This window comes from Populus trichocarpa, chromosome 13 (assembly GCF_000002775.5).
Source record: "Populus trichocarpa isolate Nisqually-1 chromosome 13, P.trichocarpa_v4.1, whole genome shotgun sequence".
NCBI lineage: Eukaryota > Viridiplantae > Streptophyta > Magnoliopsida > Malpighiales > Salicaceae > Populus > Populus trichocarpa.
This window is the reverse complement of record NC_037297.2, coordinates 9,745,546-9,767,963: the sequence shown is the minus strand read 5'-3', so window position 1 is coordinate 9,767,963 and position 22,418 is coordinate 9,745,546. Positions and strand designations below refer to the sequence as shown.

General features: G+C 36.5%; 3 protein-coding genes across 10 annotated transcripts; 2 read left to right on the top strand and 1 right to left on the bottom strand.

Annotated features, from left to right (window-relative positions):
- Nucleotides 1–630: 630 nt before the first annotated feature.
- Nucleotides 631–2,746, top strand: LOC7479022 (phytolongin Phyl1.1). 2 transcript variants are annotated; one of them, XM_052446686.1, is made up of 2 exons: nucleotides 631–769; nucleotides 1,167–2,746. In XM_052446686.1, the coding sequence occupies exon 2, from the start codon at nucleotides 1,569–1,571 to the stop codon at nucleotides 2,397–2,399; it is 831 nt and encodes a 276-aa protein (XP_052302646.1). In that variant the 5' UTR covers nucleotides 631–769; nucleotides 1,167–1,568; the 3' UTR covers nucleotides 2,400–2,746. The 2 variants fall into 2 exon arrangements, with proteins under 2 accessions (XP_052302646.1, XP_002319325.1); XM_002319289.4 differs by having other exon boundaries at nucleotides 632–800.
- Nucleotides 2,747–4,507: 1,761 nt separating this feature from the next.
- On the bottom strand, nucleotides 4,508–16,273 carry LOC18104268 (tRNA-specific adenosine deaminase TAD3). 7 transcript variants are annotated; one of them, XM_024583803.2, is made up of 13 exons: nucleotides 16,124–16,273; nucleotides 15,876–15,951; nucleotides 15,624–15,695; nucleotides 15,316–15,396; nucleotides 13,712–13,980; nucleotides 13,569–13,620; nucleotides 13,407–13,480; nucleotides 8,241–8,362; nucleotides 8,048–8,130; nucleotides 6,475–6,574; nucleotides 5,649–6,104; nucleotides 5,320–5,429; nucleotides 4,508–5,046 (listed from the first exon to the last, which is right to left on the bottom strand). In XM_024583803.2, the coding sequence occupies exons 5-13, from the start codon at nucleotides 13,791–13,793 to the stop codon at nucleotides 4,857–4,859; spliced, it is 1,269 nt and encodes a 422-aa protein (XP_024439571.1). In that variant the 5' UTR covers nucleotides 13,794–13,980; nucleotides 15,316–15,396; nucleotides 15,624–15,695; nucleotides 15,876–15,951; nucleotides 16,124–16,273; the 3' UTR covers nucleotides 4,508–4,856. The 7 variants fall into 7 exon arrangements, with proteins under 7 accessions (XP_024439571.1, XP_052302644.1, XP_024439572.1 ...); XM_052446684.1 differs by having other exon boundaries at nucleotides 15,316–15,388; XM_024583804.2 differs by having other exon boundaries at nucleotides 13,712–13,983; nucleotides 15,624–15,689.
- Nucleotides 16,255–19,941, top strand: LOC7477755 (uncharacterized). Its single transcript, XM_002319290.4, has 8 exons — nucleotides 16,255–16,418; nucleotides 16,515–16,619; nucleotides 17,020–17,167; nucleotides 17,857–17,946; nucleotides 18,571–18,625; nucleotides 18,733–18,855; nucleotides 19,425–19,481; nucleotides 19,633–19,941. The coding sequence occupies exons 1-8, from the start codon at nucleotides 16,255–16,257 to the stop codon at nucleotides 19,764–19,766; spliced, it is 876 nt and encodes a 291-aa protein (XP_002319326.2). The 3' UTR covers nucleotides 19,767–19,941.
- Nucleotides 19,942–22,418: the final 2,477 nt, after the last annotated feature.

Sequence of the window (22,418 nt, the reverse complement as noted above, 5' to 3'; positions counted from 1 at the left end):
TAAAAAGGACCAAACATTTGGTATGCTAAAAACTATAGGGATCAAATTATCCAAATAAAATCTTTTTTTTTTTGTTAATTTCGATCTCTTTTCTTTTAATTTTAACTTTTATCCATAAATCAAGTTTCATTCCAAGAAATCAGGTCTCATTACACCACTGGAATATACCTCAAAATTAACATGGAAACCTCATTCTGTTACTACTCTAGCTTTTTCAATTGAATAATTATAATGACAATAATGCCACTGAAACAATGATACAATTTTTATAGAATTTTCAACTCTGGAGGATATAATATTGCTATTAAAATATAATAGTTTGACTGGGTAATTGTTTTTTGTTTTTTTTTTTTATTTTATAATTTGTTTTTTAGTTTAATATGGGTGTCCGGGCCAGCTTGCGTGTACCTCGACTAATCCCACGGGTCCTGAAGTTAACGACCATGTAAGCCTCTAGTGGCCATCATATGAGCAATTACAGAGCTCGAATCTGAGATCAGAGACAACGAACTTCTTATTTTCAAATTCTTACAAATAATTTTTAAAGTATTCGTAACATTAAAAAAAATTGTGATAACAATAATGACAAACAACAACAAAAAGATGAAGTTAATGGGATAACTAAAGTACAGTTATAGAAAGAGGGCAAAGTGATTGAGTCAAACTGTCAAGCCAACAGCGCTGCAGTAAAAACAATCCTTTCTTTATAACTCTCTCTCTGTTTTCTTCAATCCACCTTCCAAACCAAACCTCTTTCGTCTCTGCGCTGGTCGTCTTTCCTACCGCTTGGTATTTTACAGGTAAACGATGTTATCCACAAAGTCTTTATCATATGATCTATTTGGTTTCAAACAATTTTGTCATAAATGTAATTCTAGCTGTTATGATTTGCATGGGGTTGATCTTTTTTTCATCTTTTGATTTACTGGGAAGTGGAAGAGCTTGATTTTAGTGAATGATGGTTAGATAAAGTTTTCAACTTTTCTGGGCTGGATCTTTTTACTCGAAATTTTTTTGTTGGATTTGGGTCAAATTTTATGTATATGTAATCTGGGTAGTTTTAGCTGTTAGTGGATACGGGGTTGGCTCAAATGAAATTTGTGTTCATTTATGTTACTGGGTTTGTGCTAAATCTGATGATAATATGATTGTTGACTTAATTGCAGGGCACCTCTAACTGGGGGTAGCTTGTTTGCTGATTTTGATGGTTTGAAGAGAGGCATGAGGACGTCTTTCTTGACTTTGGATACTTAGTTGAAGAATCGTGTTGGTATTTGTTGGGTACCCTTGACGTTGTTGTCTACTAATTTCTTGTGTTTTGTTTGGAGCTTGCCCACTTGGTTGAGGAATATACGAAGATTATCTTTTCCCAAATTGCTTTTCTTTAGATGCTTGAAAATTCTGAGTTTGGACTGCCTTCTGTGTGGTCAAAACCAGATGCTTGTTAAAGATGAAACTAGTTGGAGAAAGAAATAGATAGTTTGTGTCTCTTTTTTTTTTGGGAAGCTCAAAAGAATTTATTCAAGATAAGGACTTTTTTAGACTAGTTTTTGGTAGGTATCATTTAAATGAGTCCAATGCACAATACTGTCCATTACTGCTGCGTAGCAAAGGGTAATCGCACCTTGTATGTGTATAGTGGGGCAGACATTGAGATTGAGAATGTGGCAGCGCTGTGCTTGGAAAGGCCTCCCTCATATCACAAGTGGTATTTTGAGACGATTGCTAAAAAAACTTTTGGATTTTTTATAGAAGATGGTTTTGTTTATTTTACGATTGTTGACGAGGGTCTTGGAAACCCAGGTGTACTTCAATTTTTAGAGCATGTAAGAGATGAATTCAAGAAGGTAGCTAGAAAGGGTTCTAGAGGAAGTTTTTCCGGTATGAACTCGATCAATATACAAGAACAACTAGTGCCTGTTATTCATCGCTTGATAACTTCTTTAGAGCATGTCTCTAGCAATGGTTGGGCTGGTGAGAGTTCCTCATCTGATAACTTAGGCCTCTCTCCATCACCTGTTAATGCAAATGGACAAATTGAAGTTGTCAGTTCTACCAAAGCCCCTTTGTTAGGTAAATCAAACAAGCAAGACAAAAGGAAGTCAAAGGATCATGTTATTACAATAAGAGATATTGAGTTAGAAGAGCATAGAAAATCTACCGATAGAGGGGCTAAGCTCGATTCAACTACATTGGATTCCAATAATCAAGCTGGAGTAGGTTCTTCAATATCCCTACAAAAGGATTTGGGTTCAATGAGGATTAGAACAAGCTCTCAAAGTATTCGAAAGAAGTGGTGGCGCCAAGTAAGGATTGTTCTAGCTATTGATGTGGCCATTTGTTTGATTCTATTTGTAATTTGGCTATCAATCTGTGGTGGTTTCGGGTGTACTCATTGATCTCAAATTTGAAAAAGAAATTCACCTATAGTTAGAAGTAAAAGGACCAGTTTGTTTGGAGTGGTTCACATGGATGAACGCAACACATCAGATATTGTGAGCTGATATTAAATAGTGGAGGTATGTGCTGGAAATTACACCGTGGAATCACGTAAGTTTATTAAATTCTGTGTACAGTATCATACCTGGAATGTATATGCACATGCTTGTCATTTGTCTACTATGGCTTGTGTTATTGTTTTGTTTATAATTATACATTATGGATTATGAGTTGTGATGTAATCTTAAAATCTGTATTCCATCCTTTTTTATGCTCTTTCTTATATATATTCTTAGTTGAATCTCCATATGTGAATGATGATTGCCATAATTTCTCTTTTGTACAGATGATGGTCTTTCCGCATTCTTTCTTTGCTATAAATTAATCTCAAAATCATTCATAAGAGTGCAATTGTGTGGTGTTTTCCTAACCTTTCTTTTAGCAAATTTGCTTGTCAAAAATAGAATTCGAGATTTCCACCAATTGAATTTCACATGGTGAATATGGTATATGGTGTTGGAAGTATGCGTATCCCTTTGGATTTGAAAGTATTTTGAGAACATAGGTTTTGTTAGCAGCAATAATGGACTGCATACAGAGGATAATTTAATTCTAATGGATATCAAAGTGTCTTTTTTTAATTTTGATTAGAACATTTTCTCTAGCCATTCCTTGTTACTTTTGGGTGGCTTGTCACTGTAGCATCAAGTAAAATGTCCTCATTAAAGTGGCTCTAACATTGGTCAGCCAATCTTTATAGTTCCTCCATCCAAATAGGAAATTTCTGGAGTTGTTGCTGAAACTGCAAGAAATTGTAGCTTTTTTCATAAAAAATTTCTCTGCTGTTTTAATTGGTTGGAGGAGGTGATTGTGTAAGCCGATATCTTACTTTATACACGTGATTTTTTTTTTGTGTGTTTACATAATGTCACTAATCACATTCACAAACTTGCTGGTAATATATTTTACGTTTCGGTCAAAAGTACTTGAACCTGCCACTAGCGCTCATCTCTGCCTCAAGGTAGTGGAAATCAAATTTGACCGAGTCTACGATGCATGCTAATTAAGAGTCAATCCAGTCATAATTTGATAATGTTGTTTCACTCCTAGTTGAATTCTGTTGGCAAAGTTGAGGAACAAGGTGGGTTCTGATAAGAAAAAAATACAGCAAAGTTGTGATCAGCCCAGAAGGTTTCTTGCCTGATGGAATTGAACTAGTGATACAAGTGAAATAGTGAGTTGTCGAGCTGGTAGTACTGCGCTGTAGCTGTTTCAGATTTTGGCTGAAGTCATGCAAGAATTCTTTATATAAATGAATTCGAAGAAAGATTCGATATTTTTTTTTTCAAATCAAATGAAACCTTTTCAAGTTTCTCTTGGCTTGACTGTTCATATTCTTGACTTGCGTTGGATAGAAGGATATGGTAGACTTGGAATGCCATTCATGTGCTGATAGGCTAACAGTAATGCAGATTTCATGGCGAGGATCTGTGTTATTCACCAACTCCTCCCCATGGTCAAGACATCCATTTGCTGTTGGATAGGTCGTGTTTAGCCCGCCTCTGCAAAAATGTCTCCTGTGACAGTAATATTTTTGCTTATTGAAAAGATATAATCCACTCTTATAGAGCACGCAAGGGATAAATTTGTTTTTTTTTTTTTATATGAAAAAAGGACAAAATTGTTTTACTTTAGGAATCCTTTTTGCCTTTGAAGCAAGGCGGAACCCATTCTTGATTTTTCGAAATTATTGGTTGCATACCTTGCAAATAATGGACTCTCAACAAATACTATTATCTATAATGCTTTCGTAGCCTGCATTCATTTACATCACAGGAACTCTTATAATCCTGTTTAAAACTACGTAAAGGTTAGCACCTTCGCTCCCTTTTCTAACCCAAAAATTGAAAGATGAAGGCTAATAATTCTGTTTGATCAAACACTCACAAACATCTTATGTTGTTGGCTAGCAGGCAGAGTGCCCGTTTCATAATGATTTCTTTTTGTTTCTGGGGTAGCACCCTCCAATTCTTTAATCCACCACAAATGGTAGCAGAAAAACATGAAATACTTTCTGAAAGCAGCAGCTTTGAATAGAAACTGTATAGTTAACACACGTGAAGTGTTTGAATAAAATGTACATAATCCATGAAGGTCAACGATCTGTGAATCAATCATCAGCACCTTCAAATCAAGCCATAATACATATTGGCTTTGACAACTCAGGAGCACATTTCTGCAGTCCAAAGCTCTGTAAGGAACTTCTGCATTTGCTAAGAGAAAAATCATGCATTCATCTTCTTGGTAAATATCAGGTGCAAAAGTTAATCCTATTCCTTGAAAAAAATGCTCAATTAAATTCTATCATGACCTGGACCAATCTTGTTAACTAACAGTGGTTGGCACTTCAGTTGACATCAGCAGCTCTTGCTGTTTCCAGCTATATCAAGAACTTCTTCAGGCACACAGATTCTGAATACAGCATAATGATGGTTTAAGCTTTTCTCTCCTTGTAGTCTGTGAACACTTCCCAATGCACCAGTAATTGGATTGGGGAAAGCATAAAATATTCGTCTAATTCTTTGATGAACAAGTGCCATTGCACACCTTAAAGGTAAAAATGGTCGATAATTAGTCGAAGGAATATTGAAAAAACCTATAAGACCGAAAACAGATAGAAACAAAAAAAAAAAAAGAAAAAGAAAAAAAAGAAAAAAAGAAAAGAAAAGAAAGCCAAGCCAGTTACTGCACTCAATTCTTTACTGACAGCATAATCATTGAAGTTGGAAAAGGCTATTTTTGAAAAATTACAGTAATATAAAGAGGGAAATCAGGGAGAAACTAATAAAAGAAAAAGGACTGTTGGCATGACAAACTTACATTATACATGGCTCCCACACAAGATAGATGTCATAACCAGTGCACAGATAAGGTCTCTCTGGTACAGAATTTGAAGGCATGTCAGGAGGATCCGCTTCCTTCTTCTCGACCTGAAATAGAATAACATGAAGCTGAGATCCATTTCAACCAATCACCTTGAGAAAATGTAGTCACTAAACAAGGGGAAGTCGTTATTATTTTTAGCATTGGCTAAGAATAAGATGCTGCCCACCAACCATTCCCATCAACTCAAATAATTAGGTAAAAGGTACCTGTCAAAAGCACTATTTTATAAGATTGTCCAAAAACAGGGCACAGAAACAACTCACATTTGCAACACTCGTCTTTTGTCTTTTCACTGGGGAACCAACATAAGATGATTGTGAAGTTTCAAAGGATTTCTCTTCAGCATCTCCTAAACCAGGGAACAGGCGTCTGTCCCTGTCAGCAGAAGATTCAATGGCAACAACAGCAGCATGTCGTAAAGGATGCCAATAACAAGAATTAGCTGTATCTGATCGCTGTTCAGACCACTTCCAAGGGTTTAAACAAGACACCACATAAGACAAACTTTCAGGTTCACCAGGCGAAGCATTTGGAAGCACTTCTGTTATAAGACTTGCTGCTCCATTAGACTGATGAGAAATAAGGGTCGTGGACTGTTCAATGCAGTCATTTCTGATGCAAGTCTTGTTCGTGGGAGCATGCCACGAGAAGATTTCATCACGTCCATTTGTAATGATCTGCTGAACTGAAGGATCCACTATAACTGCAGCATTGACAATCTGCAGAAACAAGAACAAGAGGCAAGTTCAGACACGATATACAAAGATTCAGCATAAATGTATGTTTTATTATAAATGCAATTGCTATGTTCTGAATCAGGTGTGAGCGAACAACACTCTAGTATCTCTGAGAGCAAATGAAGTCAAAAGTTACAGCATTCAGATTAAATGGCAACTAGTTTAGTTTATGTCACAAATTGCAAGTTCACAGCGTAGTTGAGACTTGAAAACAACAAGTACCAGACAAGAAAAAATGCCAATTAAAAATTTACAGCACCCAAGTAGAAGCTTTGTAAGGTAAGTAGACTACCCTATCATTGCATCCCTTTACAGAAATAAGTTTAGTTTATAGAAGAAATTACATAATTACCAAACCATCACCAGATTTTGCCAACTCAATAGCAACTTTCATGAAGCTGAAAACTGACAATGAATCCTCTGCACTGAATCCAGTAATCCCATCAATATTGCTGAAATTAGAAGAACAGAACACAGCAAATTCAAGTTAGGAATTTAGATAAAGAGTACAGCTAAAGAAAAGGGCACTTTTTTTAATTGAAAAAATAACTTTTGAACCTCTTTTTTTGGTAAGGGATAGTTGTTATGCAATAGTTTGGAGGGAGTTTATGTGTTTTTGCTTCTTTCTCAATAAAACTTTCTTTAACTAGAGACTGGTTAGTGTGGTGCTGCAGATATCTACCATGGAGTTCAAAATTCATATTCCTTTCTCCCTTGATCATAGCCCTCGGCTCTTTTCTTCACAAATATTGAATTTATCATCAACAGTGAGAAAACAAAGTACAAACAATTATGTCAACCTTTTCATTAGCTCTAAAGTATAATATAACATCGCTCTTGTGGATTTTTCACAATGTCAATAACTGACGAACTATGAGACATGAGTATAACAATAAGCTCCTCAAGACATAGCAAAAATATGATTGATGCATAAATAAAGTGTTGATAGCTCAAACTCAGGGATTTTGTTTCAATTACACAGTTTTCTAACATTTTTAGTTCATGCCTCCAAAATATGGAATCCTAAACTTTTGACATGCTAAATATACCTGCTCGTATTAACTCAAACTCTTGAGTGAATGCACAACAGCTCAGCAAGGTTGTGAAAGTCAGGATCCTACTTACGATCAATGAGTATTGAACTGGAGGATAACTATAGGACAACCTCTAAGATTTATGTATACAAATTGACATGAGGTGAATTCAGAAATAGACAAGACAAATGATAGATGCATGCATAAAACAGAAGTAATCAAGCTTGAAAATCAAAAGGTGTATTGAAGGAAAGAAACTTAACATAAAGTGTATAATAAGTAGATGATTTTTTTTTAATAGAGAGTAATTAGTTCTATAAACAAAAGAATAATGAATAATAATCAGAGAAAAACAGATAAAGTTAAAGGGGCTAAGCTTTTACTAGGAGTTTGAGCCATTTGTCAAACTAATATTCTGCGTTTTAAATGTAGATAAAATTTCTCAAAAAAAAGTTCTTTTAGATACAAAGTTAATGAAGAGAATAAGAGAATCTGGTGGAGGTAAAAATTAAGAAAGAAAAATTTCAGTGCAGGATTTTCTACTAGAATGACTTACCAGCTGATATAGCACATTATACATGAACCCATCTAAACTGTCTACACATAGAAGTCGTCAAGGATCATATTATGACAACCCTGATTGCAACAACAATGCCTCTAGGTGGCACCAGCCACAGCAATGGGTGCTCAACTCTTCAGTCAAAGAAGCAAAGCAGTTGTTGGGATTCCAAAGTTTTGTTTCTTTTCGATATGAAAGATCAGAAGGGAAAAATGTCCCTTAACAGTTGTACTCTTCACTCTTAAAACTAACTTAGTATTTACAATATAATGAAGAAACATAGAGGAAAAAAACATACGAGAAACAATACAGAAGCATAATTTAGAACTTACTAGGTAGGTGGATGGTATGAGGTTGGCCATAGCTTGCATTGTTCTTCCCACTCTTCTTTGGATGTCGCGGCATATTTGCAAACCTGGAATTGATTAAAGTTTAGTTCATAATTCACTAGTCTTGACCATTTTTAAATGCAATTAGTAATGAATATATGCATCTTATCAGGGGGGAAAAAGAATAACAACCCACTTTTGTAACAAAAGGACTCAACTGGTAGGAATTGCTCAACTCTTGTACATCTTGTGGCAAGCTGTTCAACAGACTGTTATCCTCAGAAGCAAGACATAAAATTACTGAAAGCTGAGTTTTTCCTGTAAAAAAGAGCACTCTTTGACTACTGCATCAGCAATGTATCAATATATATATCCCTAGTGTCAAAGGAAATACCTATACCTACACATTTAATACCAGCAGATTCTTTACTTATTTATTCTTTCCTTTATTGGGATATACTAACTGTAGGTTAGCTGTTTCTAAGGGCTGAAGATCAGCCTATATTATTTCCTGTATCAGCCTGTATTATTTCCTGTTGTATTCTTTCCTTTCTTAGCTTGTAAATTCTACCTATATAATGGGCAATTCTCAATGAGAAGACACATAATTTTATTCAAAAGACTCTAAACTGTCATGGTATCAGAGCTACAACTCTGAATTATTATTTGCTATCAAGTTTCTTAGTCTCGGTTATTCTTGATCAAAGTTCTCTTGACCTCATGTCTTCAGATAAGTTTGATGTTTCTATGATTCGTTTCAATGGCAAGAACTACTCTGCTTGGGCGTTTCATTTCAGGATTTTTGTCAAAGGTAAGGAGCTGTGGGGACATGTTGATGGAAGTAACCCAGCTCCTGACAAAATCAAAGACATAGACCAGCACGCCAAGTGGGAAGTCAAGGATGCTCAAGTTATGGCTTGGATCTTAGGATCTGTCGAACCTAACATCATCTTGAATCTTCGATCCTCTCAGACTGCAGCTCAGATGTGGACTTACCTGAAGAAAATTTATAGCCAACAAAACACTGCTCGTCGGTTTCAGCTTGAACATGAATTGAGCACTCTTCAACAGGATAGTCTTTCTATCTCTGATTTTTACTCTAGATTTACTAATCTTTGGACTAAATACACTGATATAGTTTATGCTGGCTTACCATCCGAAGGACTTAGCTCTGTTCAATCTGTTCATGAAACTACTCAACAGGATCAGTTTCTAATGAAACTAAGACCTGAATTTGAAGGCACCAGATCCAACCTGATGAGCCGAGAATTTGTTCCCTCCTTGGATACATGCCTCAGTGACCTCCTTCGTGAAGAACAACGCCTTCTCACTCAAACCACCATGGAACAACGACGATCTACATCTATTCCTGTGGTCTATGCAGCACAAGGTAAGCCAAGAGGCAGGGATATGAGCACTATTCAGTGTTTTTGTTGTAAGGGATTTGGCCATTATGCTGCAAATTGTCCCCGAAAATTCTGCAACTACTGCAAAAAAGATGGCCATATCATCAAAGAATGCCCTACTCGACCTCCCAAGAAAACAGAGACAGTATATACTGTCTCAGTTGGCTCTTCACCTCTGACACAAAGTGCTCCTACTCCTGTCCAATCCGTGACTCCTGCCATGATTCAACAAATGATCATTTCTGCATTTTCAGCTTTAGGGCTCTCAGGTAAAAATCTTTCTACATCATCTCCTTGGTATTTTGATTCCGCGGCTTCCAATCATATGACAAACAATACTGCTTCTCTTACCAATGTCAACAAATATTTTGGAAATCTCCAAATTCATACTGCTGATGGCAGTCATTTACCTATCACGGCCACTGGTGATGTTTCTCCTTCTCTCACCGATGTTTTTGTATCACCTGGTCTTACCACCAATCTTGTGTCTGTCGGTCAGTTGGTTGAAAATGATTGTAAACTGGAATTTTCCAAATCTGGTTGTGTTGTGCAGGATCAACAGTCAGGGAGGATGATCGCGAGGGGGCCTAAAGTGGGACGTCTTTTTCCTCTTCAATTTCCTTTGTCTCATTTTTCTTTGCCCTTTGTCACTTGTAATTCTGCTCATGTTGATTATCGAGCGTGGCATAAACGTCTCGGACATCCAAACTTTAATGTTCTTTATGATTTATTGAAATCTGGTTTTCTTGGAAATAAAGATTCACCATCTCTTAGTGCTATTCAGTTTGATTGCAATTCTTGCAGGCCTGGCAAAAGTAAAACTCTACCCTTTCCTATTCACACACCAAACGTAGTCCAGCCTTTCGATTTGATACATAGTGATGTGTGGGGTATGGCACCAGTCACTTCTCATGCTAATTGCAAATACTTTGTCACTTTTATTGACGATTATAGCCGTTTCACATGGATTTATTTCCTTCATTCTAAAGATGAAGTATTTTCTGTTTTTAAGATTTTTCATGCACATATCCAGACCCAATTTTCAGCCCAAATCAAAATCTTTCATTCTGACAATGGGGGTGAGTATATGTCTCATTTGTTTCAGGACTTCTTACAACATCATGACATCATTTCTCAACGGTCTTGCCCTTCAACACCTCAACAAAATGGGGTGGCTGAAAGAAAGAATCGTCATCTTCTTGATGTTGTTCGTACTCTTCTGTTAGAGTCGTCTGCACCTTCTCGTTTTTGGTGTGAAGCTCTCTCCACTGCTGTCCACCTCATCAACAGATTGCCTTCCCCCACATTGAACCACGACACTCCTTTCCTCAGGTTGTTTGGTCATCCTCCAACTTATTCCAACCTCCGTACCTTTGGTTGTGTCTGTTATGTTCATCTTCCTGCACATGAACGCACAAAACTCACGGCTCAGTCAATTCAATGTGCTTTCCTAGGATATTCAGTACACTAGAAAGGTTTTTTTTGCTATGACCCAAATTTGCGTCGCATTCGAATTTCTAGAAATGTGATCTTTCTAGAAAACCAATATTTCTTTTCCATGCATCAGGATCCTGTTCCTCCTTCATTTTCTGTTTTGCCTATGTTTACTAACTCTTCTGCAGCTCTAGTCCCTTCTAAGCCTCTCCTAGTATATCAAAGACGTTCATCTGCTACTTCCCACCAGCCTCCAGACCCTCCCAAGCCCCCTCCCGTTCCTTCCCCGACTGCTGCTCCTGTTCCAGCAACTGCAACTCCCTCTCATTGACAAAGTACTCGGGTTCGTAGACCCCCTGATAGGTATGGGTACTCTCCTCCCTCATCCTTCACAGCCACCTTGTCTTCTACTTTTCTTCATTCATCTTATAAACAGGCAATGGAGCATGAGTGTTGGCGAAAAGCCATTGAAACTGAACTTCTCGCACTTGAAGAAAACCAAACCTGGGATATTGTTCCATGCCCCTCATCTGTGAATCCCCTTGGCAGTAAATTTGTGTTTTCTATCAAGCGCCGTTCTGATGGGTCCATCGACCGTTACAAGGCTCGGTTAGTGGCACTTGGCAACAAACAGGAATATGGTCTTGACCATGATGAGACCTTCACACCAGTCGCCAAAATGACCACTGTCCGAACTATACTCGCCCTTGCTGCATCTCAATCCTGGCCCTTATATCAAATGGATGTCAAGAACGCTTTCCTTCATGGTGATCTCAAGGAAGATGTTTACTTGAAACTTCCTTCTGGTATGTCCACTTCCTTATCTAATGAAGTTTGCAAACTGAAACGTTCTTTGTATGGTTTGAAGCAAGCACCGAGAGTATGGTTTGACAAGTTTCGATCCACGTTGCTGGGTTTCTCCTTCACTCAAAGTCAGTATGACTCCTCTCTTTCTACAAAAGACATCCATGGGTATTGTTGTCCTCCTTGTTTATGTGGATGATATCGTCTTCACTGGCTCTGACTTGGAGGCAATCTCTGCGATTCAGACTTTGTTGCATTCTACATTCCACATGAAAGACCTCGGTCAGCTCACCTATTTTTTGGGCTTGGAAGTGCATCATCAACCTCACGATCTCTTCCTGCATCAGCACAAGTATAGTCAGGAACTAGTTCAGTTAGCCGGCCTCACCAACACTACTTCGGTTGACACTCCCATGGAACTTAATGTGAAATATCATCGTGACGAAGGGGAGCTTCTTGATGATCCTACTACCTATCGGAAGCTAGTTGGTAGTCTTATCTATCTAACTATTACTCGACCAGACATTTCTTATGCTGTTCACACTGTCAGCAAATTCATGCAAGCACCAAGACATCTCCATCTATCTGCTGTCCGCCGCATAATTCGCTACATTCTTGGCACTCCTAGTCGTGGCTTATTCTTCCCTACAGGTTCTTCACTTCAACTACAAGCCTATAATGATGCTGATTGGGCCGGTTGCCCTGACACCAGGAAATCTACTACCGGCTGGTGTATGTTTCTTGGTGATGCCCTTATCTCATGGAAATGCAAGAAACAAGACAACGTCTCCAAATCATCTACTGAAGCAGAGTACCGAGCCATGTCTGCTGCATGCTCTGAGATCATTTGGCTGCATGGTCTCCTCACAGAACTCGGTTTCTGTCCAGTTCATCCTACTCCATTTCATGCTGACAACACTAGTGCCATCCAAATTGCAGCCAACCCTGTCTATCACGAATGCACCAAGCACATTGAGGTTGATTGTCACTCAATCAGGGAAGCATATGATCATCAAATTATCACCCTTCCACATATCTCCACCACTCTGCAGATCGCAGATATCTTCACCAAATCCATGCCCCGTCAGCGCCATCATTTCCTCACTGGCAAATTGATGCTTGTCGATTTACCAGCATCAATTTGAGGGGGGATGTCAAAGGAAATACCTATACCTACACATTTAATACCAGCAGATTCTTTGCTTATTTATTCTTTCCTTTATTGGGATATACTAGCTGTAGGTTAGCTGTTTCTAAGGGCTGAAGATCAGCCTATATTATTTCCTGTATCAGCCTGTATTATTTCCTGTTGTATTCTTTCCTTTCTTAGCTTGTAAATTCTACCTATATAATGGGCAATTCTCAATGAGAAGACACAATTTTATTCAAAAGACTCTAAACTGTCACCAAGTACAATGGAGAAAAAGTGGTATGCATAGATGGTATGGTTCCCAAAATCATTCTTCAAATGGTGCCACTTATTATTTAACATCAATCTCTTGAAAAAAGAGGAGGACAACCAGAGCTCGTAATTTTATAGGTGAAAATTTAAATCAAGCTTGATCATTCTGTTCTCCTTGACTAGGAAAAAATAAAATAAAATGAAAACTAATTTAAAAAAGAAACATGCTTTCATTTGCTGCAGTTCACTTACTAAAACCAAAACAAAAAAAATCAGTAAAACACTTGTGATAACAACAACAACAAACAACCAGTACCTCCTTCAAGATGCTTCTTTCGAATCCGCTTGACATGGCATAGATTTTCAAAAGGAGCTATCTGATTTAATCGCCTACACAATTTTATTTTATTTTTTTTCACATTAATACAATTTCATAAAGTCTCAAATAAATAAAAAATTCTTAGTAAATGTGAGTGACCTTATAAGGGTATTAGCATGCTTTGGATCAATAACTGATGCCAACACATTCACTGCGCAATAAACCAAGATAAATATATTTATTAAAAATTGAAAAAAGCAGAGTAATCATATAGGAGTGAGTGTTTGGTTTTGATAACTCACCAGTGGGTTGCTGGTTAGGAGGGATCGGTGGTTTGTCAGGGATGTGGATGATTTTCCACATGCCCATCATGTTGTTTTTCATCTTCCTCCTTGGTTTGTATGAGATTATTATTAATAACAAGGCAGAGAGGGAAGAGAAGAGGTTTCTGAGTTTTTTTCAGGGTTTGTAATTTTTAGGGCATCTGAAATTTGGAGAAGAGGGCTTTAACTGGGCACATATATAGGACAGTAACCACAAATTTTGGAGGATTACTGTTCCCCACCAGAGCCTGCTGAACACTTGGAGCATTAGTGGCAAGCTTTGTCCCCCCAAACTTGCAAATTATGAAGTGAAGATGAAACTCTTTAACAACAAACATTAAAAATGTTTTGTGGGGGAGAGAGTGGATCATCAGAGAGTAAAATGTGAGAGATGTCAAGATCATGCAAACAAAATGTGAACTAAGAAAACTAGGTGCATTTTCATTTCATGCTTTGCAGACTCAAATTTGCTTTATTGCTTCTTTTTCTCAGAGAAAACTGGACTGCAAATTTACAACTTGCAAACGAGAAAAAACTTTGCATGATAACATCAGTAAGATATGTCCATGTTGTAGACTTAACAAATAGGGAAGTGAAAACTTAGGGATGAATCTATTACCAGAAAAAAACTAACAAGCTACTGGACATACTTTCCTTTCCTCATTCATGAATCAGGAGTATGATGAACTGCTTTTTTCTCTTTTCTTAACAACAGACTGTAAGCATGGGACAAAAATAATTATACTACCATTAGATGAAGAGAATAAAGAAAACCTGTATTTCATTTCATGCTACTGTTTTTTCTTTAAAAACTAGAACCCAAGCTGCTAAATGAAGAACTAAGAACAACCAGCTTTGGATAAAAAATTATCATGACTTAAAGATTGAAGAATACAGTTTTCTTCAACATATATTGCATATTTTCATAAAAATGCAGGCCTGACTTTGCTTATGAAACATAAGGGGAAACAAAACATTGAAAACAAATTTTTTTATTCACATGTATTATGAACAAACTTAGCTATATCCTTGGAGAGACAAATGGTTTTGTTTTCCTTTTTAGAACCTGGGTTTGCTAATTGATATACTATTTGGAATCGCAAAGAGAGAATGAGGTGATAAAAGCAAGTAAAAACTAGGTGAACGAAGGAGCTAAACCACTGTAAATAATCTTTCAAGCATTAATCAAAGGTTTTTGTTTGCAGGCCTAAAGTTACAGATTTTCTTCATTGCTTTTTTTTTTTAACACATGACGATCTATTTCTTTTATTGCTTCTATTATCACAAGTCTTAACTCTACAAATTTCAAGATTACTCATTAACCAAGTCCTATATAAAGGAATAAACAATCATTGAAATCAATTGATCAAGAACAAACAGAAGATATATTATAAGTATAAGAACTAAAATAAAAATGCATCGTTCCTGTTTGATGCAAACCAAGCAGAACTTATGAACTAAAAACTCCCACGACAAGAACTTCTCTGTGAATTACCACAACTAGAATTTTCAGAAACAAAGCCTCCACTAAACCACCTCTTTTCTTATCTTATAGGAAGTAAGAGAATAGCAAGAAAGTATACCTTGTGAGTTCCTTGTAATTCAGTAATGTAAGCATTCATATCAACAACCACAGAATCAAGATTCCCTTCAAACCTATTACGCTGCAGGGCAATGAAGACTCAACTATTCATATCATCAAATAACTAATGATGAACTGTTTTTGGTCTTTCTTAATCCAATAAACCAATACAAAGTGGGTTTTGCATACTTTCTCAAATTCTTAAAATTTTCTCTAAAATTGACCAATACCCGGATAACATTGCAGCCTATAAATGATCTAGATTCCATCAAAAACATTATATATACAGAGAGAAAGAGTTAGTTTTACCTTCATAAGAAAATAAAGCCATTCAAAGGAAAACACTGCCCAGTTCGAACCAAGAGCTTTCTTGACCTGCCACTACAATTTTTTTTTTTTAAAAGAGAGATAATATAAACTTACACTAAAGAAAGTAATGTACACCTGTATCAAAATTAAACCCACCATCCCTTTTCATATTTCCAATCAAAATGAAAAAAACTCGCAAAAAAAAGAGTTCATTTACATATTAAATAAAACATGGCTCAAGAAATAAAGTACCTCAAAGCACCAAAAAGGAACGAACTTGATTGCAATTTCCACAGGGGAGATAGAAATGAAGAATGAAATGGAATTGCTGCCCAGAAAAAAAGAAAAGCTAGGGCATAAGATTCAATGAGATGAGAATATATAGAGGATATACTTGTAACAAGATGAAAAGTTTATGGGTAATTTTGTCCGAAAAAATTCATTAAACAGAAAAAAAGGAGAAGCGAGTTTCATGATGATATGTGGAAAATTTGGAAAACCTCATTTCGCTCCGCTCCCCTGTCCAAAAATCCCTCATTCCAGCCACTAACCCCTACTGGTTTATTTCTGGGGAATTTTAAATTTTTGCAGGGTACGGGCTCCTAGCCCCTGTTCCAGAGTTCCATATGATATGTGGGCTTTTATAAGCAGTGTTCGAATTCTAGGCTGCTGTCATATCTATCTTGCAACCTCCTCTATTTTTCATAAGCGGTCTCCTCCTTTTGCTTTTGCTGCTTCCATAAAAAACAATACAAACAACAACATGAGCTCTTCCTTTTCTCATTCCAATAGAGGGTACGTTTCTTATTCTGCTCACCTGATATAATTTCCCCTTTTCACTTGGTTTTGTTTGATTTTCTTCTGAAATACAAAATTGGGTATTGGTGGCAGAGGAAGAGGTTTGGAGATGCAAAACGATAGAGAAGGGTCTAGAGGCCGAGGCCGCGGCAGAGGGGGATCTAGTAAGGATAAAATTGATGCACTTGGCAGATTACTGTAAGCACAACCTTGAACATTACACTTTTTTTTGTCGTTATATTTTGAATTTTTGTTGAGATTATTAATTTTTAGTGGAAGCATATTATGAATGATGTGAAACAATTTTGTTGATTTTGTGTCAAATTTGTCACGTAATAATATAAATGATATCTAGGTGATATCTTAAGCTTTTGGGCTTATATTGTTTTTTGACATATTATTAGTGACTTGTTAACCAACGGTAACAGTTTTGAATCTCATTATGTCATTATAATTAATAAAACTAAGCATAAATTAGTATAAATTAGTGTTAATCTCTAATATGTTAGAGAATAATATAAATTATGTCTTAAGATCTTTCATAACCGTTTAAGTTTTTAGGTTAAAATGATTCTTTTATATAATTGAACATTTTCAGGACACGGATCTTGCGTCATAAGGCTTCAGAGTTGAACTTGAATATGCGGAGTGATGGGTTTGTCAAAGTTGAGGATTTACTAAAGCTCAATATGAAAACATTTGCTAATGTTCCGTTAAGATCACATACTGATGATGATGTTAAAGAGGTTGGTTAAGTAAATACTTTTCTTTACATACATTTGCATCTTTGTTCCTGTTAGGCAAATGATTTTCTTGGCACTATTTGATTGAGCATTGATTTCTCTAGGAAAACAATGTGGGGTGAGGGAGAATATAGCTCGCGTATTGTATCATTTTTTTCCTGCATTGATAGAAAACTTACTTACTTTGATGTTTCAAAGAGTGTCTGACAGAGATTGACGAATGATTGCCAAGGATGTTTGTAATTCGTAGGACATGACTTATAACTTTATTTTCCTTTTTAGACTTGGTTTCTTACCATACTTCTTTTGGAATACAAATTTTCCAACCATAAAAGCACCATTAAATAGTAAGTTGTGATGTTTGGGGCCATGTTTATTTACTTTCTTACTCCCATAATGTTGATGGCTGTTGTATGTCTATGTACAAGGTAAGAACAGTTATGATGGATAAAAGATACATGTATTTATATTCTAGTTCACCTGATTCTTATCCGGCTGTTAATGAAATATGATTTTTACAATTGCTAAATTTGTAACAGAAGGTTTGGCTTCTCTGTAAAACTTATCCAACACCTGGAGCTCATATTATTGAAACTTGTTGTCACTCCGCACAATGAAGTTCTATACCTTTATTTATTTTTGTTTTTGAATAAACTGCCTAGAGATTACATCTTTTGTTATTGCAAATTCAGGCTGTTAGAAAAGATAATAAGCAGCGACTTAGCCTCCTGGAAGAAGGTGGGGAGCTTCTGATACGTGCTAACCAAGGCCACTCGATAAAGGTGATAGATATTTACTGTGAAACAGCAATCTATTCATCCCAGTAGGTTATCTTTGTGATTACAAGCAAAACTTGGACATTCAACTGTGTCTTAAGAGTGAGATTTTGCAATAATAACATAACAAAATTGGTTCTCATGCTTTTGCTGCCCCAGCATGTTTGATAATTCTTGATATATTTATGCCTTTATTGATTGCTTAGGGCACTAGTAGCAAAGCAAAATAATTAGCTTAACTTATCTGGAAAATATCTGAAAATCAATCTGGATGAAAATTTTAATCCTGTCAAGTTAGAACCTTGGATGTATTTGTAATATTCACTTCAGGAGTAAAGAAACAGAAAATGAGAAGATTTTATGCTCTTTATGAAATTTATGTTTACTTACAAATTTTATGCTTTGTGAACTTTGACATATATGTTCCTCATACTTGTGACCATCAAACTGTTTGTTACAGAACTACACAGGTTTCACTATTTTTCTTTGTACCACTTGAATTTATGTTAAAAGTAGTTTACGTCTCAGTTCTCTGTATACTAGGGTGTTGTGTCATTCATTATGATGTTTTCTCAAAAGAAGAAGGATGTGCATTAGTTTAGTCTGAACGGGTTTCTTATGCATGTGCAGACAGTTGAATCTGAAAGTCTGTTAAAAGCAATTCTTTCGCCCGAGGAAATTACAGGTAAAAGTTACTACTATGCTATATTTCCATCCTCTCAAATAGGACTTTTCTATTTTCCCTCTTTTTTTAGGTTGTTATTTGGTTCATTACCTCCTTCCCTAATGCAGTGTGTGTACATGGGACCTATAAGAAGAATCTGGACTCAATTTTGGAATCTGGTTTAAAGAGAATGCAAAGATTGCATGTTCACTTCTCCAGTGGTTTGCCAACAGATGTTGAAGTGATTAGTGGTAAGATACATAAGGAAACTTGCTTTTAAGTTGTTCTTTTGACATTCATGGCTTCATGCTCTAGAGATATCTTGCGATCATTGTCTTTTAAGATTTGAAGGAAGAGTCAAAATGTAGAGTGCAGGTTTTTTTTCCATAGGTTGGGGGGTGGGGGACAATAGAGTCTGCCTATCTGTTTAGTATGAACTCTTCCCAAAATAGCAAGCCTTTACCAAAATTTTGTGGATCTGAATTTTACTGGCCAGCATCTACATGACTAAAAAGGAAAATTGCCTATGGTAACGAATGGCAGGCCATTTCAATAGATTTTACTTGAGTGCTCCAATGTTTACAAGAACACCCTTTTGTAGCCCTAATTTGAAAGAAAGCCAGTGATGGAAGAAGGGAGGGAGTGCTTTAGTTGCTAGCTGGGAGTATCTTTTGTTGGTGCCTTTTGCAATTGTTTCTCAAATCTGAACCTTGATTAGCTCATGTTCAATGAAGCAAGGCTATCTAATTGATAAATCACTTAGCATACTTTTTAAGATGTTGATGGCTTTGTATGATATATTTGACTTTTCATCTTTCAGGTATGAGACGGGATGTTAATGTTTTGATATTTCTTGATGTCAGAAAAGCACTTGAAGGTATAAACATCAACACCTCTGATCTTTTCAACCAGATAACAAGTTAGATAAAATATGTATACATGTTGAGTAAAACATTTAGTATAATGGCGGACAAGCATGGGTGATAACTGATTCCTTGTTCTGTGTTTGCAATTATGTTTGATTTCAGAGGGGATGAAGCTTTACATTTCAGACAATAGGGTGATTTTGACAGAAGGTTTTGACGGCACCATACCTGTCAAGTATTTTGAAAGAATAGAATCTTGGCCTGATAGACAGCCTATACCCTTCCAGACGACCTAAATTTGATTGTGGGTGGTCCTCCTTTTGACCTATAAGATGGTAGTTTACATTTGATAAGGCGTAGTTCTTCAGCTGCCATGGCATGCAAACTTGGCACATATTCAGCTGACGCTATTGTAAGTTAGTATGTTGTAAGGAAGGTGATGAAAAAAACCAAGTTGAAGCTTTCGCCCAACAGCCTTCTTGTCTCCATAGTAACTAAGGTACCTCCGCACGAATTTCTTCAACCCTGTCTGCAGATCCGTGGTAGGCTTATATCCAAATTCCTTCTGAGCATAACTAATATTTGCGTGTGTACATGGAACATCCCCGTTGCGTGGCAACTGTATAACATTCCTTTTAGCCTTAACCTTCAAAAGCCTTTCCAAAATACTAACAAGATCAGTAACTGGCACAGGAGATGTATTCCCCAAATTGAAAACCCTCAATTGTGCCGACCCTTTCTTCTTCCCTCCACTCCCGGTACTCTTCTCTGTTGTATCCAACGAACCCAAACAACCCTTCACAATATCATCAATGTAGGTAAAATCCCTTCATAATATTCCTTGCATGATTTGTTTATAATATAAATTTAAAGAAAGAAAAGATGAATGGAGTGATCAAGTCCTGTGGTGAAAAGATTACATGGCCTGGGCATGATTGATAAATAGAGCAAGATAGTAGTGATGAAAAAATCAAGAAAACTTTACCTGTCTCTTTTCGTAGTTATACTTACGCTCACCTATAGCAGGTAAGAAAGTCAACATCATGGAACCACGTCAGTCAACTCTAAGATTCCCAGACTGTTAAGAAAGAAGAAAGATGAGGAGCAACTCTGTTTGAGGTGGACAGAAGTATACAAGCAACAAAAGTTATACTTCCACCGAACTTGGAGAAAGTTGGAAGAACAGGTTCAACAGAGAGCGCAGGTTTGCCCTTGAAAATAGAATATGGAGCAAATATGCGATCTGCAAAATTCCAGTTTTAGTTACATAACAAGACATAATATCCAAAGTTGCAAGACACCTAGAAAACCATTTGTATGGATGCCTTGGTACCATGACCAGCAGAACTCTGCCTGCCAGTAGAAGAGACAGCCTGGAAAGTTAAAGCATGCATGCAATGCTAAACCATCTCTAACATCACTACGTTTCGCAAGTGCATTCCTGTTTAGACAGTAATAATCAGAAGCAAGTCCAGAAAACAAATAGAATGAATAGTGCAAAGGAATCAAAGAGTTTGAAACAACTCCAGAAACACCATCAGGTTTATGTATCACTTCAGACGACCTAGTATGTTTAAAGGGTATTCAGCTAAAATCAAATTGAATAAAATATACAATAAAGAAACAAAAAAACTAAACACTTGAAAAGTTAGAAACAACTTCTATATACTGAACAACATTATAAGAAATTAGCTACCAGCGAGGGAGTGGTAAAAGAAAATTAACACAAGAAGATTGGAAACCCTTTTAGACACATGTTGTACTTTCAGCGGGTAAGCGATCAATATGTTTATAAATCCTCTTTATCCAGAAAATAACACTAGGATTACATAAATGGAGTAAAGAAACTCCAAAACCACAAGGAGAGGCTGGGAGGGGAACCTTCTAAAAGCACAATTTTAGTCAACATTCAGATGCAGAAGTTTCAAGGCTTCCAATAAATATAAAGATTCTTCAGCCAACTTTTTAGTAGCACATCCCTTTGCTAGTTAAAAAGGAGGAAGAGATGAAGATGGGAAGTTTCGATAGGGTAGAAGGAAGAAGAAAGCAACTTCATAACCAAATTCCTCTTACAACCATATATCAACATATCACACGAACAACAAGCACATATGAACAAAAACAATTCAAAGATTTTCTTAGCTTGAATTTGATATGAATACTAAAACAAAGGTTAAGGTCCTAATCAAGATATATCCCGACCATGTGTTGTAGGATAGTTTTCCCCCTTTCTGGATAAAGGAAAAATATACACACAAAATAAGGCACTCTCTAAATAAGACGCACGAATTCAAGGATCAAATTCGGTTGAAAATAGGGGTGAAATTAAAAAAATTAGTAGTTTGAAGATCAATTGAGGACATAATTGAAAATATCCGAGACCAAAGATCAAGTTGAAAAACGCAATAAATCAAAGGGTCTTTCTAAAATTTTGTAGGGGTAAAATTGAATTAATTCTCAAATCAGAATTCAATTGAGGACCTAATTGAACAAATTCAAAGATTGAGGGTTGAAATAAAAAAAAGGGATTTATGACCTAATTTAGTTTAGGATGGCCAAAACAACATCGTTTCATTTAAATGAAATGACATGTTTTGGTTTAAAACGACATCATTTTGGTCACTGCCTAGTAAAAAAAATAAAGCCAGACGGCGCGTTTTCTGGCACTATTCATTGTCTTTTTTTTTTGGTCCTGTAAAAGCTGATCGAGAGACCTTTTATGCAGAGCCTTTTAATGCACTCATGCCTCAGGTAAGACACAAATGCACCCTTTAGTAGCTTTGATTTTGTACTACATCGTTAGCCCTATTCCCGTCGATTTTCCATCCAACGAACCGTTAAAATATTGACCCAAAGTTGCTGACTAGCTAGCCTTAACAACCTGATTTGATGCTTGGAAGGGACCTCGAACACCTATTTCACCCTTTATAAATAGCGGTGAAATTCAG